The 25,422-nt window shown below is 37.6% G+C and overlaps 1 protein-coding gene across 2 annotated transcripts in view; it reads right to left on the bottom strand.

The window, feature by feature from the left end:
• Positions 1–25,422, bottom strand: part of ARMH3 (armadillo like helical domain containing 3) — a 152,824-nt gene that overhangs the window by 10,670 nt on the left and 116,732 nt on the right. Inside the window, exons 24-25 of one of the 2 annotated variants that reach the window (XR_004323817.1) lie at positions 19,352–19,430; positions 228–262 (exon numbers count right to left, since the gene is read on the bottom strand). Coding sequence is in view for 1 of the 2 variants with exons in the window: in XM_032491046.1 (XP_032346937.1) it covers positions 19,352–19,430 (79 nt within the window). In the remaining variant the exon portion in view is untranslated. The remainder of the gene's footprint in view (positions 1–227; positions 263–19,351; positions 19,431–25,422) is intronic. The other variant, XM_032491046.1, reaches the window with a different exon arrangement.

Here is a 25,422-nt window from a genome sequence, read left to right as displayed (position 1 = left end):
CATAATCCATATTTACTCTTCTAAATTCAGGACTAGTTAAAGCTAAACAAGAAGCACTGAAAAGATGTTCTCCAAGTAAAGACTTTGGTGGGTCACAGTATGTGTCTAGTTGGGCCTGGGCCCTGAAAAGAGTCTCAACCAATAGCTATTAATTTTCAAAATAATGTAATTAAGAGTATGGCTCTAGAGCCAGCCTGCCTGGCTCCAACCCTACTGCTACCACTTACCAGCGTGGAGGAGCTGGGTGAGCCCGTTTCCTCATCTATAAAATGGAGATAATAATAATGTTCATCACATAGAATATCAAATAAGGCAATGTATATAAAGTGCCAAATATATTGCTTGACATACAGAAGTACTTAAAACCATAGCGATTATCATTATTATTCACTTTCATTTTAACATGACTCCATGAATAACTGCTTTTTAGGACCTGAAATTCCAACCCCTTCTATAAGTGAACAAATTCGGCCTCCCCCCAATTTCTGGAAGAAAGTTGTCTTCTACAGGCTTCCCAATGAGGGATTTCCTGTGGAGAAAAGAGCAGGCCACTTTAGGGTTTGTGCATCAGCAGGTGTAGGCAGGCTGAGTGGCAGGCCCTCTCCTGGAGAAATAAACATGCTATTACTACTGATTTCCTCACTGAAACTGTGTCACAGCTAGCTTCTCAGCACCCTGAAGGAAGGGACTCAGTGTTACATTACAGATTTTCCACAATGCCTAACACAGTTGTAAGGAACAGTAAACACTCAACATGCTTGTGGACTAATTTAGTAACACTCAGGCCCAACCAAAGTTCACACGGTAAGATTAGAGTTAGGCCTTTACAGTCTGCCCAGCACTCTGATAGGCTTCTAAAGCCCTCAGAGCCAAGTCCTGCCTTTAAGGAGCTAACAAGCAAAATGGGGACTCAAGATAAACCACCATGGAAGGGCATACCCACACACAGAAGCACATATACAGTTGAAGCAGTAGTACTAAGTGTGGTTTGGAGACAGCTGCAAAACTGACCAGTGAATGGGCAGCCTGAGTGAAATAGTATCACACTTTTTAAGAAAGGGAAAATTAAGGAATCCAAGGTCTTTTATCTTTTGCCTACTTAATTCTACTCAGCTAATTTGGATTGCAAAATTCTCCACCAGTGTCACAGGGTTCCTGGGACAGCAGCCACAGGGAGGGCCATTAACTCTGACAGGTCTGTGACTCTGGCACTGATGGCTTAGGCTCCACTCAGGGTCTGTTATCTGAAGGGCAGATTATTCAGGCTCAGCCCAGATGCTGAAAAAGTAAATCCTGCACAAAAGATGATCACAAGGTTGAAAGGGTTGGAAAGAATGTCACTTTACTCCCCAAACAGACAATCTATAGTTTCAATCTTTCAGAAATCAGGTTTGATTCATTCTGAAACACCCTTCTGAGGGTGCTTACAGCAACAAATTTCAGTTGCACAAATTTAACTCAATTGTGCAGTGTACTCATTAGATAACTGTCCAAAACAATCTGAGCAGACACACATAGTGATCTCTGAATAGCCAGGTTCAAAGTCTTGCTGAGCTATTTTTAGCACTTGTTTGCATACAGTAACTAACAGATTTGCATCTCAGAAGACAAGGAGAAGAAATTATTAGATTCATAAACTCCAAGGCTAACTAGTACCCAGAAAAAACTGTTAGCTTCCTTTAGATGCTATCTATTTGATCTTCTCTTATTCAGGACAATGCTTGGTCCACATCCAAATGGACACAGCCTAAAAGAGGTATGGTGACCAAGCAGACAGTTAAATATCAGGGCAAAATATTAGCTATCCAAGAGCTTCATGTTTCAGTTCCTGCTGTTTTAAGAGAGTTGAGGGTTGATCCTTTCTAAATATGTAAGGCTGGGACCTGGGCCAAAGAATAGAAGGAAAAAGTGAGGAAAGGGAAGAGGATCTTTTTAGTGGATTACCTTTAAAAATATATTAAAATGCTCACTATAACATTTCCAATATCCATTCAAGACTCTACCCTCTAGTAACTGGAAAAAGAGGAAGGGAGGGAGGGAGGGAGGGAGGAAGAGAATAAAGTAAAATGGACAATACGCCTGAATAGTTAATGCAAGGAAAGGTTCTCTGAAAAGTGTATGAAATTTAAAAAATTTAGCTGGAAAAAAAATTTAGGTGGGTAACCCAGGGTATACAGTAATATTTTAAAGTAGTTCAGGACTTCCACTTCCACAGAGAAAGAAAGAACTCTTTTCATACATGGTATAACGCATTGCAGGACAGGAATTCAGAGAGAAAGAAAACAACTGGAATGAAAAGTACCTGTTGAATACATAGGGCATTCAAAAGAGACACCAGAACAGTCACACCTTAGTAGTGGGACTAAATTAGACCCAGAGATAAAGGCTACTCTAAACCTTCCTAAACAAAGATAAAACTTCCAGTTATACATAAGTACTGGGGATGTAATGTACAACATGATGACTACACTTAACACTGCTGTATGGTATATTTGAAAGTCACTGAGAGTAAAGCCCGAGAGTTCTCATCACAAAGAAACCTCCCTTCCTTGGTATTTATAATGAGATGATGTATGTTAACTAAACTTATTATGGTAATCATTTCACAAATATGTAAGTCAAGTCATTATGCTGTATACCTTTAACAGTGCTGTATGTCAGTTATATCTCAATAAAACTGGAAAAAAGACCACATGAAAAAAAGAAGCTTCAAAAGTAATTGCTGCTCCACAAATACCTTACCTACATTCCTCAATAAAGTTCAACATTATTTAATAAAGAAAGGCAACAAAATCTAGCACTCAACTATATAACATTCACAATGCCCAGTATGCAATAAAAGTTTATCAGACATGTCAAGAAGCAGGAAAATGAGGAAAATGTAACTTAGAGCTAAAAGAAATATCAGTCAACAGAAATAGACCCAGAAATGAGAGAGATGACAAAATTAGTAAACAAGGACATTTAAAGAGCTATTATAAATATGTTAAAGTGTTTAAAGACAACCATGAACATAATAAGAAGTAAAGTGGAAAATATAAGGTACATCATAATAAAATAGCTGAAAATCAGTGTTAAAGACAGAATATTAAAAGTAGCCAAAAGAGGGAGAACACATTGTATACAGAGGAACAAAGATAAGAAGTCACACTTCTTGTCAGAAACCATGCAAACCAGAAGACAATGGAATGATATCTGTATTTAAAAAAAAATATTGTTAACCTAGAATTCTATAACCAGCAAAAACATCCTTCAGAAATAAGAGTGAAAAAAGACCTTTTCAAACAAACAGTCTAAGACAATGTGTTGCCAACAGTCTCGCACTACAAGAGATGTTAAAAGAAGTTCCTTTGGCAGAAGGAAAATTACATTATCTGGGTCTATAAACAGGAACAAAGAATACTGGGGGGGGAGGGTATAGCTCAGTGGTAGAGTGCATGCTTAGCATGTACAAAGTCCTGGGTTCAATTCACAGTACCTCCATTTAAAAAATAAGTAAATAAACCTAATTACCTCCCCCTGACAAAACAAACAAACAAGAATACTGGGAATGGTAAATAAGGGTAAATATAAAATACTTTTACATAAATTTGAGAACCAGGAAAAAAGATCATTGACTCTTTAAAGCAAAAAGTAATAATAAAAAAGTAATAACATATAGTGAAATTTATAAGACATTTAGAAGAAAATGTATGACAACAGTAGTATAAAGAACAGGAGGGTGACAAATGGAAATACACTGTTGCAAGGTTATTATACATTACATGAAATCATATAACATATTTTGAAAGTACACTGAAATAAGTTAAAGGTGCATATTGTAAAACCTAGAGTAAACTAAAAAAAATAAAACTAAGAGGTATAACTAAGAAGTTAATATTGGACATCAAGTGGAATCACAAAAAAAATTCAATTAATCCAAACAAAGGCAGAAAAAGAAAAAAGTGAACAAAGAATACATGGGAGAAAAAGAAGAAGAAGAAAAGCAAGATGGCAGATTTTAACACTGCCATGTTAGTAAATAAATTAAATGTAACACTAACACTCCAATTAAAAGGCAGAGATTGTCAGAGTGGATATAAAATCAAGACCCAACTATGGGCTGTCTAAAAGAAATCCACTTAAAATACAAAGACACAAATAGGCTGAAAGTAAAAAGATGGAAAAGATATGCTATATTAACACTAATTTGAAGAACTGCTATATTAATACCTGACAAAGGAGACTTCAAAACAAGGAATATTATCAGGAATAAAGAACGAAATTTCAAAACAACAAGTTTTTTCTGTATAGTACAGATAACTATATTCCATATCTTGTAGTAACCTATAATGAAAAAGAATTTGAAAATAAATATATGTATGGATATGTATAACTGAAATGTTATACTGTACACCAGAAATTGATACATTGTAAACTGACTATACTTCAATTTAAAAGAAGAGTAAAATTTCATAATGAAAAAGGAGTCAGTTCATATAGAAGACAATCCTGTATGTATGTGCACCTAATAACAGAACTTCAAAATTCTGAATGAAGCAAAATTGAAAGAACTGAAAGAAGAAATAGAAAAATCTACTATTTCAGTAGTAGGTTTCAATACTCCTCTCAGTAACTGATAGACTAAGTAGACAGAAAATCACTAAAGAGAAGATTTAAACCATGTTACCAACCAACTTGACCTAAAGGCATTTATCTAAAATTCTACTCAACAACATCAGAATACATAAACTTTGAAAATGCACAGAGAAAATATTCAACAAGACAGACCATATGCTAGATCATAAAACAAATCTCAATAAATTTAAAAGGATTAAAATCACATGGAGAATATTTTCTGTCTACCAGGGAATTAAATAAGAAATTAATAACAGAAATTTACCTGGACAATTTCCAAATAATGGAAATGAAACAACACATTTCTAAATATCACAAAAGAAATGAGAAAATATTTTGAACTGAATGAAAATGAAAACAGAGGCTACCAAAACTTGTGGGATGTTGCTAACACAGGGGAAATTTACAGCACTAAATTTTTAAACAACTGACCCTTGAACAATGTGGGGGTTAATCCATGTATAACTTACAGCTTGTCCTTTCCATCCATGGAGTCAACCAACCATGGACTGTGTTAGTACCATGGTATTTATTATTGAAAAATATCTGCATATAAGTGAACCCACACATTTCAAACCCACGTTGTTCAAGGGTCAACTGCAGTAGGAAACAAAAGAACTAAAATCAATGATTTAAGTTTCCACCTTTAGAAATTAGAAAAAGCAAATTAAACTAAAACAGAAGGAAATAATAAAGATAATCACATAAATCAGTGAAATAGAAAACAGAAAAACAATAGAAGATCAATGAAACTAAAAGCTGATTCTGTGAAAAGATTAATAAAATTGATAAACTTCTAGCTAGACTAATCAGGAACAAAAAAGAAAAGACACACGTTACCCGTATCATGAATGAAAGAGGGGACATCACTATAAATCCTATTGGCATTTAAAGGAAAAAGGTGAATATAATGAACAATTTATGCCAATAAGTTCAACAACCTATATGAATGAATAACTTCCTTGAAGACACAAATAGCTAAAATTGGCTCAAGAAGATGTAGAAAACCTGACTATCCCTAAATCTATTAAAGAAACCAAATTAATAATTAAAATGCTTCCCACAAAAGTAAACTGATATATGCAATTTACTTTGAAATGCATAAAAAAATAAGATGGACTGATGGAGATCCATTCTTTGGGTGTTCAGATATGTGATGAAGTATAGTAAAACTTAAATGACAGAATCTAGGTGGTTGTATCAGTATTCACCATACAATTTTTTCAACTTTACTGTATGTTTGAAATTTTTCATAATAAAACATTGAGTAAAAAATTCTCCCCACAAAGAAAATTCTAGACCCAGATGCCTTTACTGGTGAATTCTATTAATCATTAGGCAAGAACAATCCTTCACAAACTCTTTTCAAAGGAAGGAATACTCCCCAACTTATTTTATAAGGCAGCATGATCTAATACCAAAACTAGACAAAGACATCACAAGAAAACTATGAACTAATATTCTGCATAAATACTGACACTAAAATAATCAACAAAAATATTAGCAACTCAAATTCTGTAATATATAAAATAAATTCTGTATCATGATCAAGGGGGTTTACCTTAGGAATATGATTGAATTAATATTTAAAAATCAGTCACCATATTAAGAGAATAAAAGAAAAAATCCATATGATCATCTCAATAAATGCAGGAAAAAACCACTGACAAAATTCAACATTCATTCATAATAAAAGCTCTCAGCAAACTCAGGAATGAAGGGAATCTATGAAAACTTATAGCTAACACATTACTTAATGATGAAAGACCAAATGTTTTCTCCTGAAGATCTGGCAAGGATACCTACTCTTACCATTTAAATATTGTACTGGAGGTCCCAGCCAGTGCAAAATAGAAAGAAAAATAAATCAAAGACATACAGATTTGAAAGACAGAAGTAAAACTGAATTTACTTGGACACAGTATGATTGTGAGTACAGAAAAGTCTAAGGACTCTAAAAAAAATTAATAAATGAGTTTATCAAAGTTGTAGAAAAAAGGTCAATTTGAAAATAATTATATTTCTATATACTAGCAAAAATTGGAAATCAAAATTCAAAATACCATTTATATAACAAAAATAAAATATTTATAGACAGATTGGACAAAATAGGTACAAAACAGTATGCTAAAAACTATAAAATTGAGAGAAATGAGATTGATGAGAAAATTTTAAACCTCTAAATAAATGGAGAGGTGTATTATGATCATGGATTTGAAAACAGCATTACTAAAGTGTTAATTCTCTCCCAAGTTTATCTATAGAGTTAATGTAATTCCAAACAAAATCTTAGCAGGCTTTTTTTTTTTTTAAGTAGAAATGGACAAGCTAATTTTACACTTTATTTAGAAATGCAAAGGACCTAGAATATTCTACACACTTTTAAAAAGAGCAAAATTAGAGGACTTATGTTACCTGATTTCAAGATTTACTACAGACCTACAATAATCATGACAGTGTAGGGCATAAATTTAGACATACAAACCAATGGAACAGAACTGATACTTCAGAAATAGACCCACATATACATAATCAATTGATTTCTTACAAATGTGCCAAGGTATTTCAATTGGGGAAAGTATAGTCTTTTCAACAAATGACAATGGAACAACTGGATAGTTGGGGTTGGGTTTGGTGGATGAACATTTACTATTACCAAACATCTTACAAAAAATTAACTTGAAATGGAGCAAAGAACTAAATGTAAAAGCCAGAACTATAAAACTTACAGAAGAAAATGTAGGTGAAAAATTTCACAACTAGGAGTAAGCAAAGATTTACTACATAAAACACAAAAGCAAAAATTGTTTAAAAATTAATAAATTCAACTTTAAAGTATTAAGTTAAATTAAAATTGGTCTTCATTAAAATGTCTGGACAAACACCTAATGGACTTGCAAAGGCAAGCCACTGACTGACATATATTTGACAAAGGACCTGCATCCAGAATATACAAAAACTCATATTATAATAAAACAGACAATCAAATTTTAAAAACAGGCAAATGGTCAGCTGCTCATGCAAAGTAAGTAGTAATTTTAAAAGCAGTATAATGAGAGCACTGCATACCCACCAGAATGGCTAAAATTGAAAAGACTCACAATTTCTAATGTGACAAAGATATGAAGCAGCTAGAACTTGTTGGCTGAAATTAAAAATTGTACAACTGCTTTCAAAAACAGTTTGGTAGTTTCTTTTCACTCTCTTTCTCTTTTTTAATCTTTATTGAGATATAATTTACATACCATAAAATTCAGTCATTTAAAGTGTACAATTCAACGGTTTTGGTATATTCACACAGTTGGCAATTATCATCATGATCTAAATTTAGAACATTTTCATCAATCCAAAAACAAACCTCATACCCATCTGCAGTCACTTCCCAACTTGCTCCCCAACCCAAGCTTTAGGTAGCCACTTACCTATTTTCTGTCTCTCTAGATTTGCCTACTCTGGACATTTCAAATAAATGGAATCACATAATATGTGGTGTTTTGTGACTGGCTTCCTTCATAAGTTTTCAAGAATCATCCATGTTGTAGCATGTATCAGTACTTCATTCCTTTTTATGGCTGAATAATATTTCATTGTATGGATGTATCACAGTTTGTTTATCCATTCAGCTGCTGACGGACATTTCAGTTTGTTTCTAGTTTTGGTTATCATGAATAATGTTACTATGAATATCTGTATGTAAGTCTTTGGGTAGACATATGTATTTTCATTTCTCTTGGGTGAATAGCTAGAAGTGTCACAATGTGGATGAATCTCAGACACAAGAGAGCACGTATTGTATGAATTTATTTATGTGAGATTCTATAAAAGACAAATCTAATCTATAGTGATAGAAATTACATCATTAGTGGTTACCTAGAGCACAGATCTGCAAACAAGACTAAATGCAAAAGAGAACTTTTAGGGGTGATGGAAATGTTCTATATCTTGTAGTGGTAATGATTACATAACTATATCTTATTATATGTTAATTATACTTCAATAAAGTTAAATAAAAAGTAAGTCCCATAAAGCATGCCTAGTCAAAAAAAAAAAAAAAAGAAAAGAAAAAAAGAAAAAGAAAAAAGATGTATGGTCATGGCAGTAAGCTTACAGCATTTTTGGTCTTACCATTCCATTTTTGGTTTGGACAAGAAAGATTCATACTGATTTATCAGTAACTATAAGTTAGAAGTTCCTAGTATTTCCACAATACCAAAGATTCCCCTCATTGTCCTACTTCTATCCATCTCTCCATCCATGGCACTCCTCCCTGACTCCAGGTAACAATCAACAGTGTTTAGAATAATTTTCAGCTGGGCAGTAGCCACATAAGTTTTTTTAAAGTGGGTATACTTACCTAGATCTTTTGACAAACAATCATTTGCCAAACTCAGGAAATTATAGGGTCCTACCCTTTACCAAGGACATCTAATTAAGGTTCTACTCTTGCCTTTTTTATGAAACTAAGGCAGGAGTGAAAGATATGAGATGATCATGGCTCTCCTTACGGAAACTCACTCCAAATAAGGGTCATCAGCCAATCAACCATATATGGATTTATCATGAGGCAATTTTTCACTAGGGTACAAGGAGGGAGGTTTATCTGTCCTTCTCAAGTTTATAAAGTATTGAGGGGCTGGGATGCTGCTGCAAGCATGCCAAATACACCAGCTGAGTAAGGTCTACAGGAGAGCACAAAGGCAAAGGTCTAAGCAAGAAAGTAGTGATCCTGATTCTTATACTGTGAAGTCCTCAAGGGCAGGTATGATTTTTGCATTTTTATAGCCCCTGGCTTGGCATACAGCAGATACCTCTGTACTTCCACACAGAAAATAATCTGGGGAATTTGAAGCTGGAGCACCCATTCCTTGTCTTATTGCACTAAGGATACCAAGAAGCAGAGAATTCTTAGACCAAATCAGGTTCTGAGAGTTTCCTTGAGAGGCAAGAATTTGTTCTTTTTCAAAACACTTTAGCTCAAAGTGGCTAAAAAAAAAAAAAAAAGAAAAGAAAAGAAAAGAAAAGAAAGAAAGAAAGAGAAGAAAAAGAAAACAAGCCAATAGTATAGGAACTAGAACAACTAGCAACCTGATAACAAAATCACAGGCCTCATTGAGTGATCATCCTTCCCTCCACTGGGTGCTTACAATGACTTTCTATCCAAGATAACCTGAGTATTTCTCCAAGGTATAATCATCCAATATAACTGTTTGGAAATAAGGATCCAAAAGCTGGACACAGATCTCTTAGGCTAAAAAAGATGATGCTTTTTAAAAGGTACCAGTTTCCTCAATACAGCCACCTTGCATATAATCTGCAGAATTTTTTTCCCCTTTCTATTCTCATCTCATATGCTTCAGGACCAAACTCGATTTCAGAACCAGTTTAAATTGGCCAGTTCTTCCAGTCCATCCATGTCTTTCAAGCCTGCTACCAATGGGCTCTTCCACTGCCCTGAGATTTATTGATCTGACAGACTGGCTCGGCCCTTCAGCAAGGGGGACCAGATAATGAACCTCACAGTGCGTGATGAGTGAAAGGCTGGTTAAAGGAGTGATGACATTGACTTTCTTTAATTTCCCTGGGCTGTTGTCCTACCTCCCTGATTTTATTTGGCTGAAACTCTAGACAACAGTTGTGAAGCTTTTCTTTGCAGTAATTACAGATCCAACGTGCTCCAGTCCTTACCTTACCTGCACAAGTAAGGCATGCCATCACACTAAGGGGCAGATGTCTCAGTCCTCCCTACTTGAGGTTTCTTTCCTTGGAAGCATATTACGTATCAGGGAGGGAGACAGAAAACAGTCTCTGCTTGTAATTCTCCCACAATTTGACATGGGGTCTCTGCCTCCCTGCCAGACCTTACTTACCTAACCTTTCCTAACAGACAAGAATTCTTTTAACAGAAACCCATTTGTGGGCTATTCACAGTTCTTCTAAATGGGTGGGTAATTTTTAGGACTGCAACTTCCTTTGAGCAGGATCACTGTGAAAGGTCAAAGCTCTGTTATGGCACTTAGCAAAAACATTTCCAATTAACACAGTTTACAACAGAGATAAAAGTTTGCAGAGCAACACTTCTTTCCTCCAATGTTAACTACCACAATGGCAAACCATGCTCTTCCAAGCACACCTTATACAGTTTGAACTGTCACCTGGGGAAGAGACTGCAGTGGAAATAAAAGTTTGCAAAGATCTATTTGGAAGGAAGGAGGCAGCTAAAAAATAGAAGAGAGAAGTCCTACCTGTACAACTAAATAACTGGGATAAAGGAACCGTCTTAGCTTAAATCAAGAAAGCAAGGGCTGCTGTCTCCTGTAACTTCTTGAAAACTAGTGGAATTCCTATGAGCTCCAACACTGTTCCTCCCATGCACTGCCAATGAAGCTTCTGGCAATGAAGCCTGACTGAGAAAGACCAGAAGCTTATGCGATGGGCATTTCAAAATTCATACTTAATTGGAGAAAATGCTGACAGTGGCAGACATGAATAATAAGCTGAGCTCTTCACCAGTGACCTCTGCATTCAGCTAGCTTGGCTGGGGGACATTAATTTTGAATCTTCATTTTGCTTTTTTTTTGTTTCCCAAGACAAATTGGAAGTACTACTTTAAAAACAATTAAAATTCAGTGTGCAACCTTTTAGATTTCAACCCACATAAATACATTGTCTTTTAAATGAATGAATGAATGAATGAATGGATACTTTTTAAAATCCATCACCTTCCTTTGGTGTGTGGATTTATTTTTCATAGTGGCTTTCCTGACATGCTTGGATGGAAGACACTCTTCCCTCACTTATAAAGCTATCATACCGTGCCAGGAGCCTCTCCTTAGGCATTTCTGCCTAACTGGCAAGCAAACTCTCCAGGCCCCTGTTCAGTACTCTCTCTCCTTAACTGAGTGGGCCCTTCCCAACCAGGACCTTTCCCTATCCCCTAGGAATGAGCCCTGTTAGCTCCCCTTTCACTGCTTCTCCCTCTCCCTTCCTATCCTGACTTGCCTCTTCCTTCAGAATACCTGACAAGCTCCAGTAGTCTCACATGCCTCGGCCTGATGAAAAAGCTTAGACTCTGGTGTCAGACAGACTTAGGGACACATTAGGGTTTTACTACTAACAGCCGTGTGACCTTGGACAAATTACTTAGCTTCTTTTGCATCTTCATCTATAAAATGAAAATAACTGTACCTACCCCAAACAGTTGATCAAAGAATTAAGTAAACAACCTAAGTAAAAGTGTCTAGCTCAAAAACTACTAGCTGCTCCTTTCCTTTTATCTACTTGTGTTCTTTTTCAATCGAAAATACTTTCTCCTTTATTCAGAGGAGATAAAATCCAAAATACTTTCTCCCCTATCTCTGGTAGTATATATAGCTTACCTCCTGGTCCAAGTAAGAGAGGAGAGATTCTAGCAGCACATAACAGCTGACCTCCTTATGAGGACCTTCTCAGGACGCCCTATATAACATAGTTGATTTCTGAGGTTAAGCAGCTTGTAGGAAAATCCCTCCGCCTTTGACTTTCTGTCTTTCCTGCTTCAGTGAATCCAGTGAACAAATAACCCGTATCAATCTTTTTTTCTCCCAAAGAGATCAGCTGAAATGCCAGAATCTAAACAATGGCAACAAGAAAGGCAGGGTCAGACAGCCAACGCTTGTGTCACATGCTCGGACTCACTAAGAGTTCCCACAGCAACCATCCCTCAGGGTTATAGAGAGGCAGTGCAAAACTACAGGCTGTTGTAGAAAAGCACAATGCCACGTACAGGAAACTGAGTTATGGCTATTGTGGGCGTCTTAAATCTCAGCTCTCCGGCATACGTCTCTGCTAAGGCTGTCTTGCATGGTGGCTAAGGCCTTGGTTCTAAGATGAGAAAACAGCACAGGGGCTCTCAGAGTGGGCTGCTCCGAGGCCTCAATTACTCTGGGGAGAACTTTATATAGGTAGCTCTCATAGGGAAAGTGAACCACACTCACCTCTTGCTCAGAAAGCCCCGCCTGGCAGCTTTACAGCCCCCTTCTCCAGGTCTTCCTCAACAACCAGTGGTATGTGGGAGCTGGCTCACATATGCTTGGCCTGTGATGCTGACTGTTAAATTTTCAAGCACTGTGAGAGCCACCTGGCTTCACATTGGTAGCCATGGTGGGAGCATTCACTGCCCCCACCACCTTGCACTTCAAATCAGCCCCTTCCTACCACTCACACGGCTACCAGTTGTTAAACATTTACTAGCACCCCAAGGGCCAACAACTCAAGCTGCAGTACCAGGCTCCATTTTCCTTGTAAGTCTTAAAGCTGTTAGGATATCTCCTCAAGATCTTTCTGTGCTTCCTCCTAGATTTTCTCAAGTAATGGGTGTTTAGGGTCCCTAACAATGTTGCCCCACAAACTACGGCTCTCCTCTTACTAGTATCTCACTCCTCTCTGGGAAAAATAAAGCTAGCTTTCATTAGGATCTCTAAACACCCAGCAGTTATTTACAGTAGCTCTTATCTTAGGATCTTAGGATCAGGAGAAAATCAAAAAGATTTAGAAAGATTACTATTAGATGAAAATAAATACTTAGCTTCCAATGTAAACTTTATTCAGGTGTGAAGTATTTTTTCGTTTGTTTCCCTAATTTACTTTAACCTGCTCCCACAAATGAATTATATTGTTTTGTCTTAATACTTTAAAAGATATCTCTTATAATATACTACATTATAGAGGGCCTCCTCTGAATCCAAAATCCAAAGCCCTAGTGAGAATGAAGACCTAGAGAAATAACGGGAGGTGAAACTCCAAATGTAGAAAGCTTGGATATTTGGTTACACTGTCCTACAGCCCTGAGACATGTGGGGGTGCCCGTAGATCATCTTTCTGATCTTCCCAGAAAATTCCTAAGTTTGTATGTAGACAAATGTTTAGCAAGCTCCCGGGCCACTTGGTTGAAAGGAACACCAGCTTCAAGATAGGTTAGAAACAAAAAGTAGAATGGTGATTGCCAGGCGGAAAGGGGAGTTGTTCAGCAGACAGAATTTCAGTTTTGGAAGACAAAAAAGTTCTAGAGATCAACTGAACAACAATGTACATATTAACATTGCCGTACTGTACTTTAAGAATGGTTAAGATGGTAAGTTTTGTTATGTGTTTTTTACCAGGGGAAAAAAAAGAGAGATCGGTTTACCCATTAGGTCTAATCATATGCCTACTAGCATTGAGGCTGGCTCATACTAGGCCTTTGATGAACGCTTGTGAACTGAATCAAAGGCAGTACAATTAGGACAGGGCTGAGAGTCAGTGCACCAGGGATTATGGAAGCTGTGCTAACAATTTAAATGACTGAGTTATATTTCTAAGCCATCCACTCTCTGGGTACCCTGTGACCTGAGGAAAAGACATGGAAACTTTGGGGCTCTTCTCCATCTTTCTGTCCTTTTCCGATCCTGGCTTTAAGTACACTTTACAATCTATGCCTCTCCAGTTACCCAATTTCTATTCCTCCTCTTTCAAGGTCCAACTCAGTTCTTTCCTCCATATGGCCTTTCTTGACCACCACAATCTGCAGAGATCATTACTTAACAGGAGCTCACAAATCCTATTGCTACTACTGGTCAGCTATTGATAATAAGTTGCCTTAGGCCATATTTTGCACTTATTCCATCTTTTGAGAACAAAGACCCTTTATTATATTTCTGTATTCCTCAAATGCCCATCATGATCTGAATGAAGCACAAAGCAATAAATGCTAAAATACTGATAGCTGAATGAAGGCTGAAGAAAGCAAAAGCGGGCCAGTCATTTACTTGCTCTCCAATGGGATATTTCAAAGGTACAAAACTGGTCATGAAAGGGACTGAAAGCTTAAGGAATCAGGTGCTCAGAGAAGGTTTTGACTTGAATCTTCAATGGCCAGTATGTTATCTGGTTATTCAGGGCTCTAGGGAATCTTCTACAAAGTTCTGCTATGAAGCCCTCTCTTGTCTATAAGGAAATTAGAGCTGATATAAATCAATGTCATAGCATTTGCAAACCAAAATAAATAGTGAATAGCCTAAAAGGAGCTTAAGATCCTCAATGGGCATTTTCAAAGGTCTGGTGACTCTGGGGGCAAGGAAAGCTATAAGGTACCATTCAAGGCAGTCAAGCCAGTGATTCTTTAAAAAATTGTGTGTGCTGAAGGGGTCAAAGACTAGTTCAGAACTTTTACAAAAATGGAGCCCCTTCAAGAAGAAAAAAAGATGCATAATTTTACACAATTTTAGAGTATGCAATAATTCTCTACAGCCTATTCTTGGACCTTGGGTTAAAAACCTGTGAGCTAGTATTATTCCAAGGAATTTCATGACAGATCTCTTGAGTGTGGACCCATTTCTAGTAAGATATAGCCTAAAGTCTTTTTCCTAATTTGCAAAGCAGGAATAAAGCAGAGGTAGAATATAAGAGTTTAGGGTAGGACAAAATTGGGAGGAGAACCCCCTGAAGGGCTCTTCTATTTCAACATATTTATCTGGAGGGAGTATTCCATCTCAAATGTAATATGCAGGATATCCTCAAAACATCCAAACCCAAGAGTCTAGGGTCAAGATACTCTCTTAAATACCTCCCATCCACATTTTTTAGTACAGACAAAAAGGTCACTGGGATTTATCTATGAGACACTGGTTGTGTGACCCAGCTATCCTTGTGGGAGAATGAAAGTCAGGGTGCAGGTCACTGGTAGGGATAGGGGCGGCATAACAAATGATTCTACCAGCTAGGACATATCCTATCAACAGCTGTAACAGGAAAAGAAAGGTGCTAAATTAGTTGAGGGTGGGCAAGGGGCCTGAAGGACAATTTTCATAAGATGTACAAGAGACAAGTAAACCCAGTAGGGAATGAACTGGGAGTGGTTTTACATTTCTTGGAAAAGCAAGTTGTATCTTCTCCATAAACCTTATTCATATAGATATGTGAAATATAAAGAGGTCAAAATGCCCTTGCCAAACACCATATACAAAAATTAATTCAAAATGGATCAAAGAGAGGAAAGTTTCATGAAATTGGATTTGGCAATGATTTCTTAGAGATGACACCAAAAGTACAGGCAACCAAAGAACAGACAAATAGGATTTCATCAAAATTGAAAACTTTTGTGCATCAAGGGACACTGTCAACACTGCAAAAGGTAACCTACAGAATGGAAGAAAATGTTTGCTAATCACATATCTGATGAGAGATTAATATCCCGAAAATATAAAGAACTCCTAAAACTCAACAACAAAAACCCAATAGCCCAATTTTAAAAATGGGCTTAAAGAGACATTTCTTCAAAGAAGATAAACAAATGGTCAATAAACACATGAAGAGATGCTCAACATTAATAATGATTAGGGAAATACAAGTCAAAACCACAGTGAGATACCACTTCACTCCCATTAGGATGGCTATTGTCAAAAAACAGAAAACAACAAGTGTTGACAAGGATGTGGAAAAATTGGAATATAAAACAGTGCAGCCACTGTGGGAAACACTATGGTGGCTTCTCAAAAAATTAAACATAGAGTTACCATTTGATCCAGCAATTCTACTGAAAGCAGGGACTCAAACAGCTATGTGTACACCAATGTTCAGAGCAGCATTCTTCACAATAGCCCAAAGTTGGAAACAACCCAGGTGTCCATCGATGGAAGAAAGGATAAACAAAATGTGCTATATATATACAATGGAATATTATTTAGCTTTGAAAGGAATGAAATTCTGAAACATGCTACAGCATGGATGAACCTTGAAGACATTATGCTAAGAGAAACAGACCACATGCAAAAGGTCAAATAATGTATGATTTCACTTTCTATGCGACACCTTGAATAGTCAGATACATAAAGACCAAAGTAGAAAAGTGGTTATCAGGGGCTGGAGGGAGTGGAAATGAGGAGTTATTGTTTAATGGGTATAGGGTTCTATATGGAATGATGAGAAAATTCTGGATAGATAAGATGGATAGTGGTGATAGTTGCACAACAATGTAAATGTACTTCATGCCATTGAACTGTACACTTAAAAATGGTTAAAATGGTAAATTTTATGTTATATATACTTTATCACACACAAAAAAAGGAGTCAAAGTGAACAAGCTTCGCAATCAATCCCAGACAAATATGACACCTTTGTACACAATATAAAAATGAATACAGTTTATTACACTAGAAAATGCAAGAACATTCAGTCATGCTGAGGGTAGTAACTGATTAAAAAGCTTTGCCCTCCATGAAGTCAATGTGAAGTAAAAGAAAAATGTCATCTATCTTCTGGACATCTGAAAAGAAACCCCAGTGTGAGAGACTGGGCTTTGTTTAATAAGCAATAATGGACTTACAAGCATCTTGAAATGCCTCAAACAGAGGCTACAATGTGTCTGGGGGTTGGCAGAACTCAAAAAGTCATTAATTTCTTGCCAGAAGAAAACAGCAGTCTTGGTAGGCAGATCTGGGTAGGTAGCAGAGGCCTCTCTTGTCTGCTGTCTTACTAAGTGCTATAAATCCCAGTTAACTCCTATCCATGGTCTTTAGGTTTTACTTTAGGAGTACTTTAGAACCTACTTGGGGATTAAGTTTCTGATTTTTCCTTTCTACTTAGTTTGCTGCTAACAACTGCAAGCCCTACTGCATCCCAAAGCCAGTTCTTTGGGAAGCTGTGAACACATTTAACATTAGTGATATTAGCATTAATGTTCTTAAGTGAAGGGAGAGAAGTGCTCCAACACATGTTGGAGATTAACAAGGCAGTCAAATACTTCTAATTTGATAGTGCTGAGAATAAAACCAAGTGCACCCTAATGCTGTCATTTATCACCCTTCAGAGTCAAGGAAGAGAAGCAATATTATTTTGAGGGCAGTTTTGAAAAGGGTCCCAGAATAATACCACCCTTCCCCAACTCAAGTGAAAAGGGTTGTTAAGAGAAGTAATGAGTGTACAAAAACTTCATGAGAGCAAGGACCACACTCAGATTATTCACCTCTGATCCCCACTACCCAGCATCACACTTTGTATACAGCAGGCATGCAATTACTTATTGACTAAGAAAATAAATCTTTGAGAGCTGCTATCTGTTCCATATTCTCGAATAGGGCTGTGTACTCTCCCACTCCACAGAAATCGCCTCATCTCTGACTTATGGACTCTTTTCAAGAGGCACTTTCATCACTTCATTTAACTTTGAAAGAAGTAGGAGGAGGATGAGGACACGTGCTTGCTAATCATTCTTTTCCAGATTGCCTCATGCGCCAGAATGGATTTTTATTATTGGTCTGTGGCTGCTACTGCTTTAGAAAGATTTCAGCCTGACCTTCCCAAGCTGCTGGGGGATGAATACTGCACGTGGCTGACTGGGAAAATGTGTCTTCCTTTTTTTTTAAAAAAAAAAAAAAAGCTTTTAGATTAACCAGAGCTTGCTGTGGTAGGAAAGTCACCCTTTCTTTCACTATACAAAATTCAAGATATTGAATTCTCTTGCATAAAAATGATATAATAAAACTAATCTGAACTGGTCCGACAGGAAAAAGGTAGCATCTCAGAGCACCTCACAGAGAGCAGTGGCATCAAAGAACAGGACTTGGGACTGCTTCATAGACAGAAGAGGAAAAAAGAAAATGAAAGCCATTTATCAAAGCAGTTTAAATAAGAGGATGGATTCTCACAGCTGGCCTCACAAAAGAGAACAAATATGTCAAAGGGAACAACTGATAGACTAATCGAGTCCTATCCATCTGGCTGAGGAAAGAGCCACCAGTGGAAATACTGAGAAGCTGTCCATTAGGAAAAAGGCTTGCTTGGAGCCTCATTTGGTGAGCTGAATAGCTTTTAGGAACACTGAATACACAATCGCACCACAGCTGGCTGGCTGGCCCTGCCAGCAAGAGACTCAGCGAAGGGTTACACTGATGCAGTTGGCAAAAGAGGGAGAACAGAGCATAGGTGGGTTTTCTAAATTGGCTTAGAGCCTGTATCTGGACTCTCACCTTATGAATACCTAAGCCCTCCTTGGGAGTAGGGTGGGAAGGAATTGAGATTGTGTGAATAGATGTTTCATTTTGTGCTTTTAAAAAACAGGACTCAAGAGTCTCATTCTGAAACATCAAGTTCAATCCCATGCCACGCTAAAGCCCCATCTGGACTTTTATATAATGCAGAGCTGAGTGCAGGCACTTTGGTTGAAGAGGAAATCAGGCCAGACTCAAGGAAAACGAACATACAACACTATCTACATCTCCAACTCAGTCAATACCATAGAAAAATCCACTCAGAAATAATTGTTCAAGGTAGATAGAGCTTAGAAATTAGTAAGGAAATCTGCCCTAAGGAGGGCTTATGTTTTAGGGAGCCAAACAACATCAAATTAAGCTGAACTCAGGGTTTTTCTAATTGGTAGTTTCAACCATTTCCAAGTTTTTACTTATTTTCAAAAATCAAAATGACTCTCTGCCCAAAATTTAAAAAAAGGAATGTCTCATCACCCACTCTAAAATAATAATTCACCAAAGTTTCACCTACATATCTTCTACATAATTAAATGAACCCTTCATATGGCACAAAAGCAGAAGCCATCATTCTATTTAAAGTACTATCAACAAATCCCTTACTAATTCTTCTTGGCAGCCTGGTACTTTCCACTCCCATTAGAAGTTCAGTCACAGAATCCCTCTGCCATCAGAGGAGGGTAACTGCTTGATTTAGGCCACCAACTAGGGTCACTCTGGGGAATGTAGTGGCTTACCTGTTCCTCCGACAGTTGGGATATGTGATTCACAGCAGCATAGGATTCAATTTTGGGGTTAAAGTGGTTGATGATGGCTCTGAAACAAAGAATTAACATTAATATAGCACCAGATAGAAGAAGAGGATAAATGAGTTAAAAACAAGTATCAACTACCCTCTGGTTTAGTGTATAAGAGCATGGGAGTGACTGTCAGAGGGTAACTGTCCTCTTATGAACATGAGGTCACATGGCGATGAACCTATAACTCTAAAATGGGAAGGGTTTAATAATTTATTAGACAGAGAATAGAATCAAGCAACTCTGCTCTGCAAATGAACTAGGGGAAAACCTCACAACCAAACAAAAAACAAAAACCCAACCCTCTTTCAGACAAGAAACAGGACCCGGGGGGCTGTCCACTAGGGGGCCCTGGTGTTTCAGTCAGAAAGGAAGTCGTTTGCTCTAACTTAGAACAGGGCACTCAGTAAAGCTAAACTAACATGTAGGCTAAACACAGTCTCTGAAGAAGCTGCGCTTTATCAAAGCCTAGAACCAAACTTCTTACTCGTTGGTTAATATTTAAAACCAAAATTTTATTTACAGCCATTCAAACCAAAATCTGAGTGCCGTTTTCAAAATCCCCCTCTCCACCACTTTGTCACATTCAAGGTCACCATGTCTTATCAAATCTACCTCTTAAAAACCTCTGAGATCTGAAATAAATGTCCCTGAAACCAGTGTCTTGGTATAGGTCTTTGTCATTTCTTATCTGATGTAGCAGAAAAAGCATAGGCTTTAGATTAGAGTTTAGCATGAGTCTACAGTGATATAAAAGTTATTAAATAAATGGGGAGAAGAGACAAATCTTTCTAACATAACAATTTCAAATAATATGTGTAGACACACTCCTATTTAGGAGATAGAGTTTAGTTCCTATTTCCACTGAAGGTGGGCTAGACTTATCTCCAAAGAACAGAGTAGTGAAAGGGAAAAACAGTAACCTGACAGTAAAGGATCACAGTGAATACTACCTTAACCAAGTGAAGGTGAAGATCGCCGGTGGTGTCATGTGGCTGTCATGTAACCCCTGGTATGAACTGATGAGAAGCACACTTCACCTCTGTTGCATACTTCCCAAAACCTATAATCTCAGTCTAATTTTTTTTAAATCTCAGTCTAATCATGAGAACAACATCAGACAAACTCACATTGGGGGACATTCTACAGAATACCTAGCCACTACCCCGTTGAGACGGTCAAGGTCATGAAAAGCAAAACTTGAGAAATTGTCACAGACCAGAGGCCCCTGGGGAGACATGATAGCTAAATGCAATGTGATACTCTGAACTGAATTCCAGAACAGAAAGAGGACATCAATGGATAAACTGGTGAAATCCAAATAAAATACGGAGTTTAGGTAATAGTAATATATCAGTACCAGTTTCTTAATGTTGATATATGCACCATGGTAATATAAGATGGGGAAACTAGGTTGAGGAGCATACAGAAACTCTGTGTATTATCTTTGCACTTTTCCTGTAATTTTAAAATTATTCCAAAATAAAAAGTTTATTAAAATGTGTGTGATAGCACAATAGAAGTCAATATTTTTTTCAACATAACTTACTGATAATAAAGAATTATAGAACCATCTAATCTAACACAAATAATAGAAATACAAGCCAGAAACTTCAAAAAAAAAATTATGGTTTGAAATCCTAATTTGACCACTTGTTTTTCTGAATGATTTTTCGGAAGCTGTATGTCTCACCAGAGGGGGAAAAAATGGGAATACTACTACTCCCTTGGCACTCAGCACAGTACCTAGGAATAGTACATTGTCGGCATACAATAACCATTTGTTTAAAGAGTGAACTAAATCTTATGAGGATTCTTGCAACATTTATATAATAAAGCAATGTCAAACATCTAGCACAATGCCTGGCACACAGCTGGTGCTCAATAAATATTAAGTGAATGAATAAATCAAATAAAACAGAAATGGGTCAGGAGCAAGAGGCAAGTTTTGGTAACTCATTTTTCCAGAGACTACCAAGAAGGGTAGAGATGTTATCTGCAAGTTAAGGTTGTAGCTTGGTCTAAATCCAAAATTGATTTGTGACCAAGTGGTGTGTTAAATATTTTTCTCATTCAGAAGGCAAAGTTTGAGGGTACTGGCAGGATGACAGTCCAGGAGCAGAAAGGAAAACCAGGAGCCTAGACCCAATGAGAAGACAGGGGGAACAGATACAGTGAACTGAGAATCCCACCAAACCTAGCAGCAGTACTAACTTACAGTTAACCCAGTGTAGACTCTGGATGTAGCATCCAAAAAGTGATAGGACTGAAGGAAAGGAAATACAATAGCCAATTCAATCTACTATTAGACCTCAGTTATTTTGGGAAAAATAATCTGCACTCTGTAAATACATCTATTTCATGCTTTTATAGTTTTTTTTAAGGCTTTCCTTAAATTTCTTAGTAAAAAAAAATTTTTTTGAAAATGTTTGAAAAAAAAATCCTGACTCAATTGAACTAGGACTGTTTTTTTTTTTTTTTTTTTTGCTTTGCTTTGCCTAGGCTTGGAGACAGAGAACTCCAAGGAACTCTAATGTCTGTTTGGGTAGGATGGTAGCAGCCACTGGGGTCCAGTTAGCAATCCAGAGAAGTCTGTGAGGTCTGGACAATGAAATAATCCCTGGGTCCATGGGGATGCTGTAATTCTGTTCCCTATCTGAGAAATTTTCTTGCTAATAAAGAAAGTGAGGAAGCAAGAAAAAGAAGGAGAAAGAAAAAGAGGGAAGAAAGTTAGATGTGGGTGGGGTCAGGAACTCAGAGGGAGAAAGGGAGGAGAGGGCAGGAGGGAGGGAAAGAAAAAACCTGGAAGGTACTATCTTCAGAAAGCACACTTATTTCCTTCCCTTCTCACCATTAGCAAATGTCAGCTGGATCTAAGGATGCCCTGTGCTGGATATTGCAGGGTATATATGCTGATACCGTTTGGGCAAACTCATCCTAAGGGTATGATAGATTTGCCACTCCGGGAATTTATATGTGGGATGAAGATAAAATCATCTTCCAACCTACCCTATGACATTCTCATCCTAGGGCTTCAGATCTCAGCAGGTGATGAAGGCCTCCTACCAGGCAAGTTGAGGGACTGTTTAGAAACCCAAGAGAGGAGGAACAGTATAAAGCTGGTTAATAATCTCTAACTCAGTACCCACAAAGGACAGAGGGTATATGCCTCTGCTTTATTTTTCTTACTTTTTCTTTGGGACTGTTACCTGTAAAATCTAAGTACTGATCTGATTTACTGGAGGTATCAGGTGCAGGGCACTAGGCAGAAGAGTAAGAAAAATTGTCTGACACTGGTTGTTCTCCCTCCAGGCTGTTTAGCAAGGTATTTTGGAGATGGTTTGGAAATTTCCTACTAAAGTACTCAGGACTTCATACTGTTGAAATGGAAAAATGTTCTGAGATAGCAAAGTGATGACAAAACACCAAAACCAGGCTAAGTCAGCCCACACTGAGTGACGCATACCTTTGCAGTGACTGAAATACTTAGCTTCTCCTTCCCCAGGAAGTTTGGAGGCTACCAGGGCTCACTTGGGTTGTGATTCCACACTGCCCCACCTGGCGGTGGTCCTAGAATAAAACTTACAGCTGACTTGCTCTCAGTGGGAGAAAGATGAGATACCAGATTTATGGATGAAGGAGGAGTCTCTCTTTTTAGTTTAGGCTTTCCTTCCCACTGATACCACCACCAAAAGGATCTACTACCATCTCTTCTGAACATCTGGAGAGAGGGAAGGGCTATACTGAGACATTCTAACAGTAGGGCTCTCATTTTCACTGATCAAAACCTGACAGGTAGCAACTGTCCGGTGTTGAAGTACAAAATTTGAGAGTTCCAGCAAGGAAGAAATGACAATTTTTTTCTATCAAAAGATAAATGAGCAAAGAATGAGTTCAATTCCCTCCCCACCCATCCCATCTAAAAAGGTCAGGTTCAGAGAAGGTGAATACTACAAGAAGGACCCAAGTTCCTTGCCTCTGGCTAGCCTGGTAGAAAATGAAGCTCAATAAGGAAAGAAGGTAACTGAAGAAACCAGGGAGCAAACCTCTTGCCTGAGCAAGAAGCTATATCAGGGCACCTCTACCAGGTTTGTATTAGATTGTTATGAACTGAATATTTTCGCAACCTGCCCCCTTCATGTGTTGAAGCACTAACCTCCAATGTACTTGTACTTGGAGAGAGAGCCTTTACAGAAGTAACTAAATTCAAATGAGGTCATAAGGGCGGGGCACTGATCCAACAGTATCAGTTTCCTTACAAGAGACAACAGAGAGTTTGCTTAATCTCTCTCTCTCTCCACCATTTGAGGACACAGCCAGAAGGCAGCTGTCTGCAAGCCAGCAAGAGATTCTTCACCAGAAACTGACCCTGCTGGACCTTGACCTGGGACTTCTAACCTCCAGAACTGTGAGAAAATTAATTTCTGTTTTTTAAACTGCCTAGTCTATGGTATTTTGTTATGGCAGCTGAGAAGACTAATATGTGGATTTCTACTCTCCACAGAGATTCTGGCATTTGGGCAAAGCAGAACCCAAGCCAAAGTCAGTCTTAGGAAAATTGTAGCGTAGATAAAGTCAGCTTCCCATTCTGCAGGGGACTTCCTCTCAATATACCCTTTATACTGCAGGTTATAGTATCCTTCTCTTCTAGAAGAGGATCAGTCCAACGTTCCTCTGCTACAAAGTTTTAGTCATAAATGTAGCTACATGGGTTATTAGCTTCTCAGGCAGAGTGGACCTGGCCCTTAGGCTTTACTAGGTGAGAAACAGACTTTAGTAAAGAAAGATCTTGCAGGGGGTTTTGAGTAGCCTGTGCCACAGAGAAAACACACACACACACACACACACACACACACACACACACACACACACACACTGAACAGAGACAATGTCTGAAAAGATACCAGGGTGGGTAGTACCATATATAGCAAAGAAACAAGTGCACATTTTCCCTTTTATTTGCATCTTGAAATTGGTTTTCATCTGATCTCAGTCTTTCAGGTATTTAAACAAAAGGTTGTGCCAGCAGAAAGCTCTAATGCTTAAAAGTATTTTGGAAAAGGGGATTTGAAAGGAAGAGGAGGAGTAGGGAGGCACAGGAATGTGTGAGTGGGGCAATGAATGAGAAAATAGCCATTATGAATAGATTAAGGCTTCCCTTTGACAAAGGTGGCAAAACAATTCAATTAGAAAAGAAGTCTTTTCAAGAAATGATGCTGGGGCAACTGAATATCTACATGCAAAAGAATAAAGTTGGACCACTACCTCACACCATACACAAAACTTAAAATGGATCACAGATTCAATGTAAGATGTAAAAACTATACATTTTTAAGAAGAATACATGAGAGTAAATCTTCATGACTTTGGGTTAGGCAATGACTTCTTAGATAGGATACCAAAAGCACAAGTGACAAAAAAAAAAAGTAGGTCAAGTTTAAAAACGTTTGTGCTGCAAATGATACCATCAAGAAAGTGAAAAGACAGGGGGGAGGGTATAGCTCAAGTGGTAGAGCACATGCTTAGCATGCATAAGGTCCTGGGTTCAACCCCTAGAACCTCCATTAAAAAATAAATAAATCTAATCACCTCCCCCCTCTGTCAAAAAATAATGAAATAATATGAAAAATATAAAAATAAATAAAGTGAAAAGATGACCCACAGAATGGGAGAAAATATTTGCAAATCATATTTCTGATGAGAAATCCCAATGAGATGCCACTTCACATCCACTAGGACATCAATAATCAAAAAGACAGCTAACAAGTGTTGGCAAGCACATCAAGAAATCAGAACTCTAAAACAGTGCTTATGGGACTATAAAATGGTACAGTTACTTTGGAAAGTGGTTTGACAGCTCCTCAAACGTTAATGCATAGAGTTACCACATGACCCAGAAATTCTACTCCTACATATACGTCAAAGAGAATGAAAACATTACATTTACACAAAAACCTGTACACAAATGTTGACAGCAGCATTATTGATAATAGCCAAAAAATAGAAACAAC

The sequence above is a fragment of the Camelus ferus genome, chromosome 11 (genome assembly GCF_009834535.1).
Source record: "Camelus ferus isolate YT-003-E chromosome 11, BCGSAC_Cfer_1.0, whole genome shotgun sequence".
NCBI lineage: Eukaryota > Metazoa > Chordata > Mammalia > Artiodactyla > Camelidae > Camelus > Camelus ferus.
Note: the sequence above shows the minus strand (reverse complement) of the source record. Positions and strands in the feature narration are given on the sequence as shown.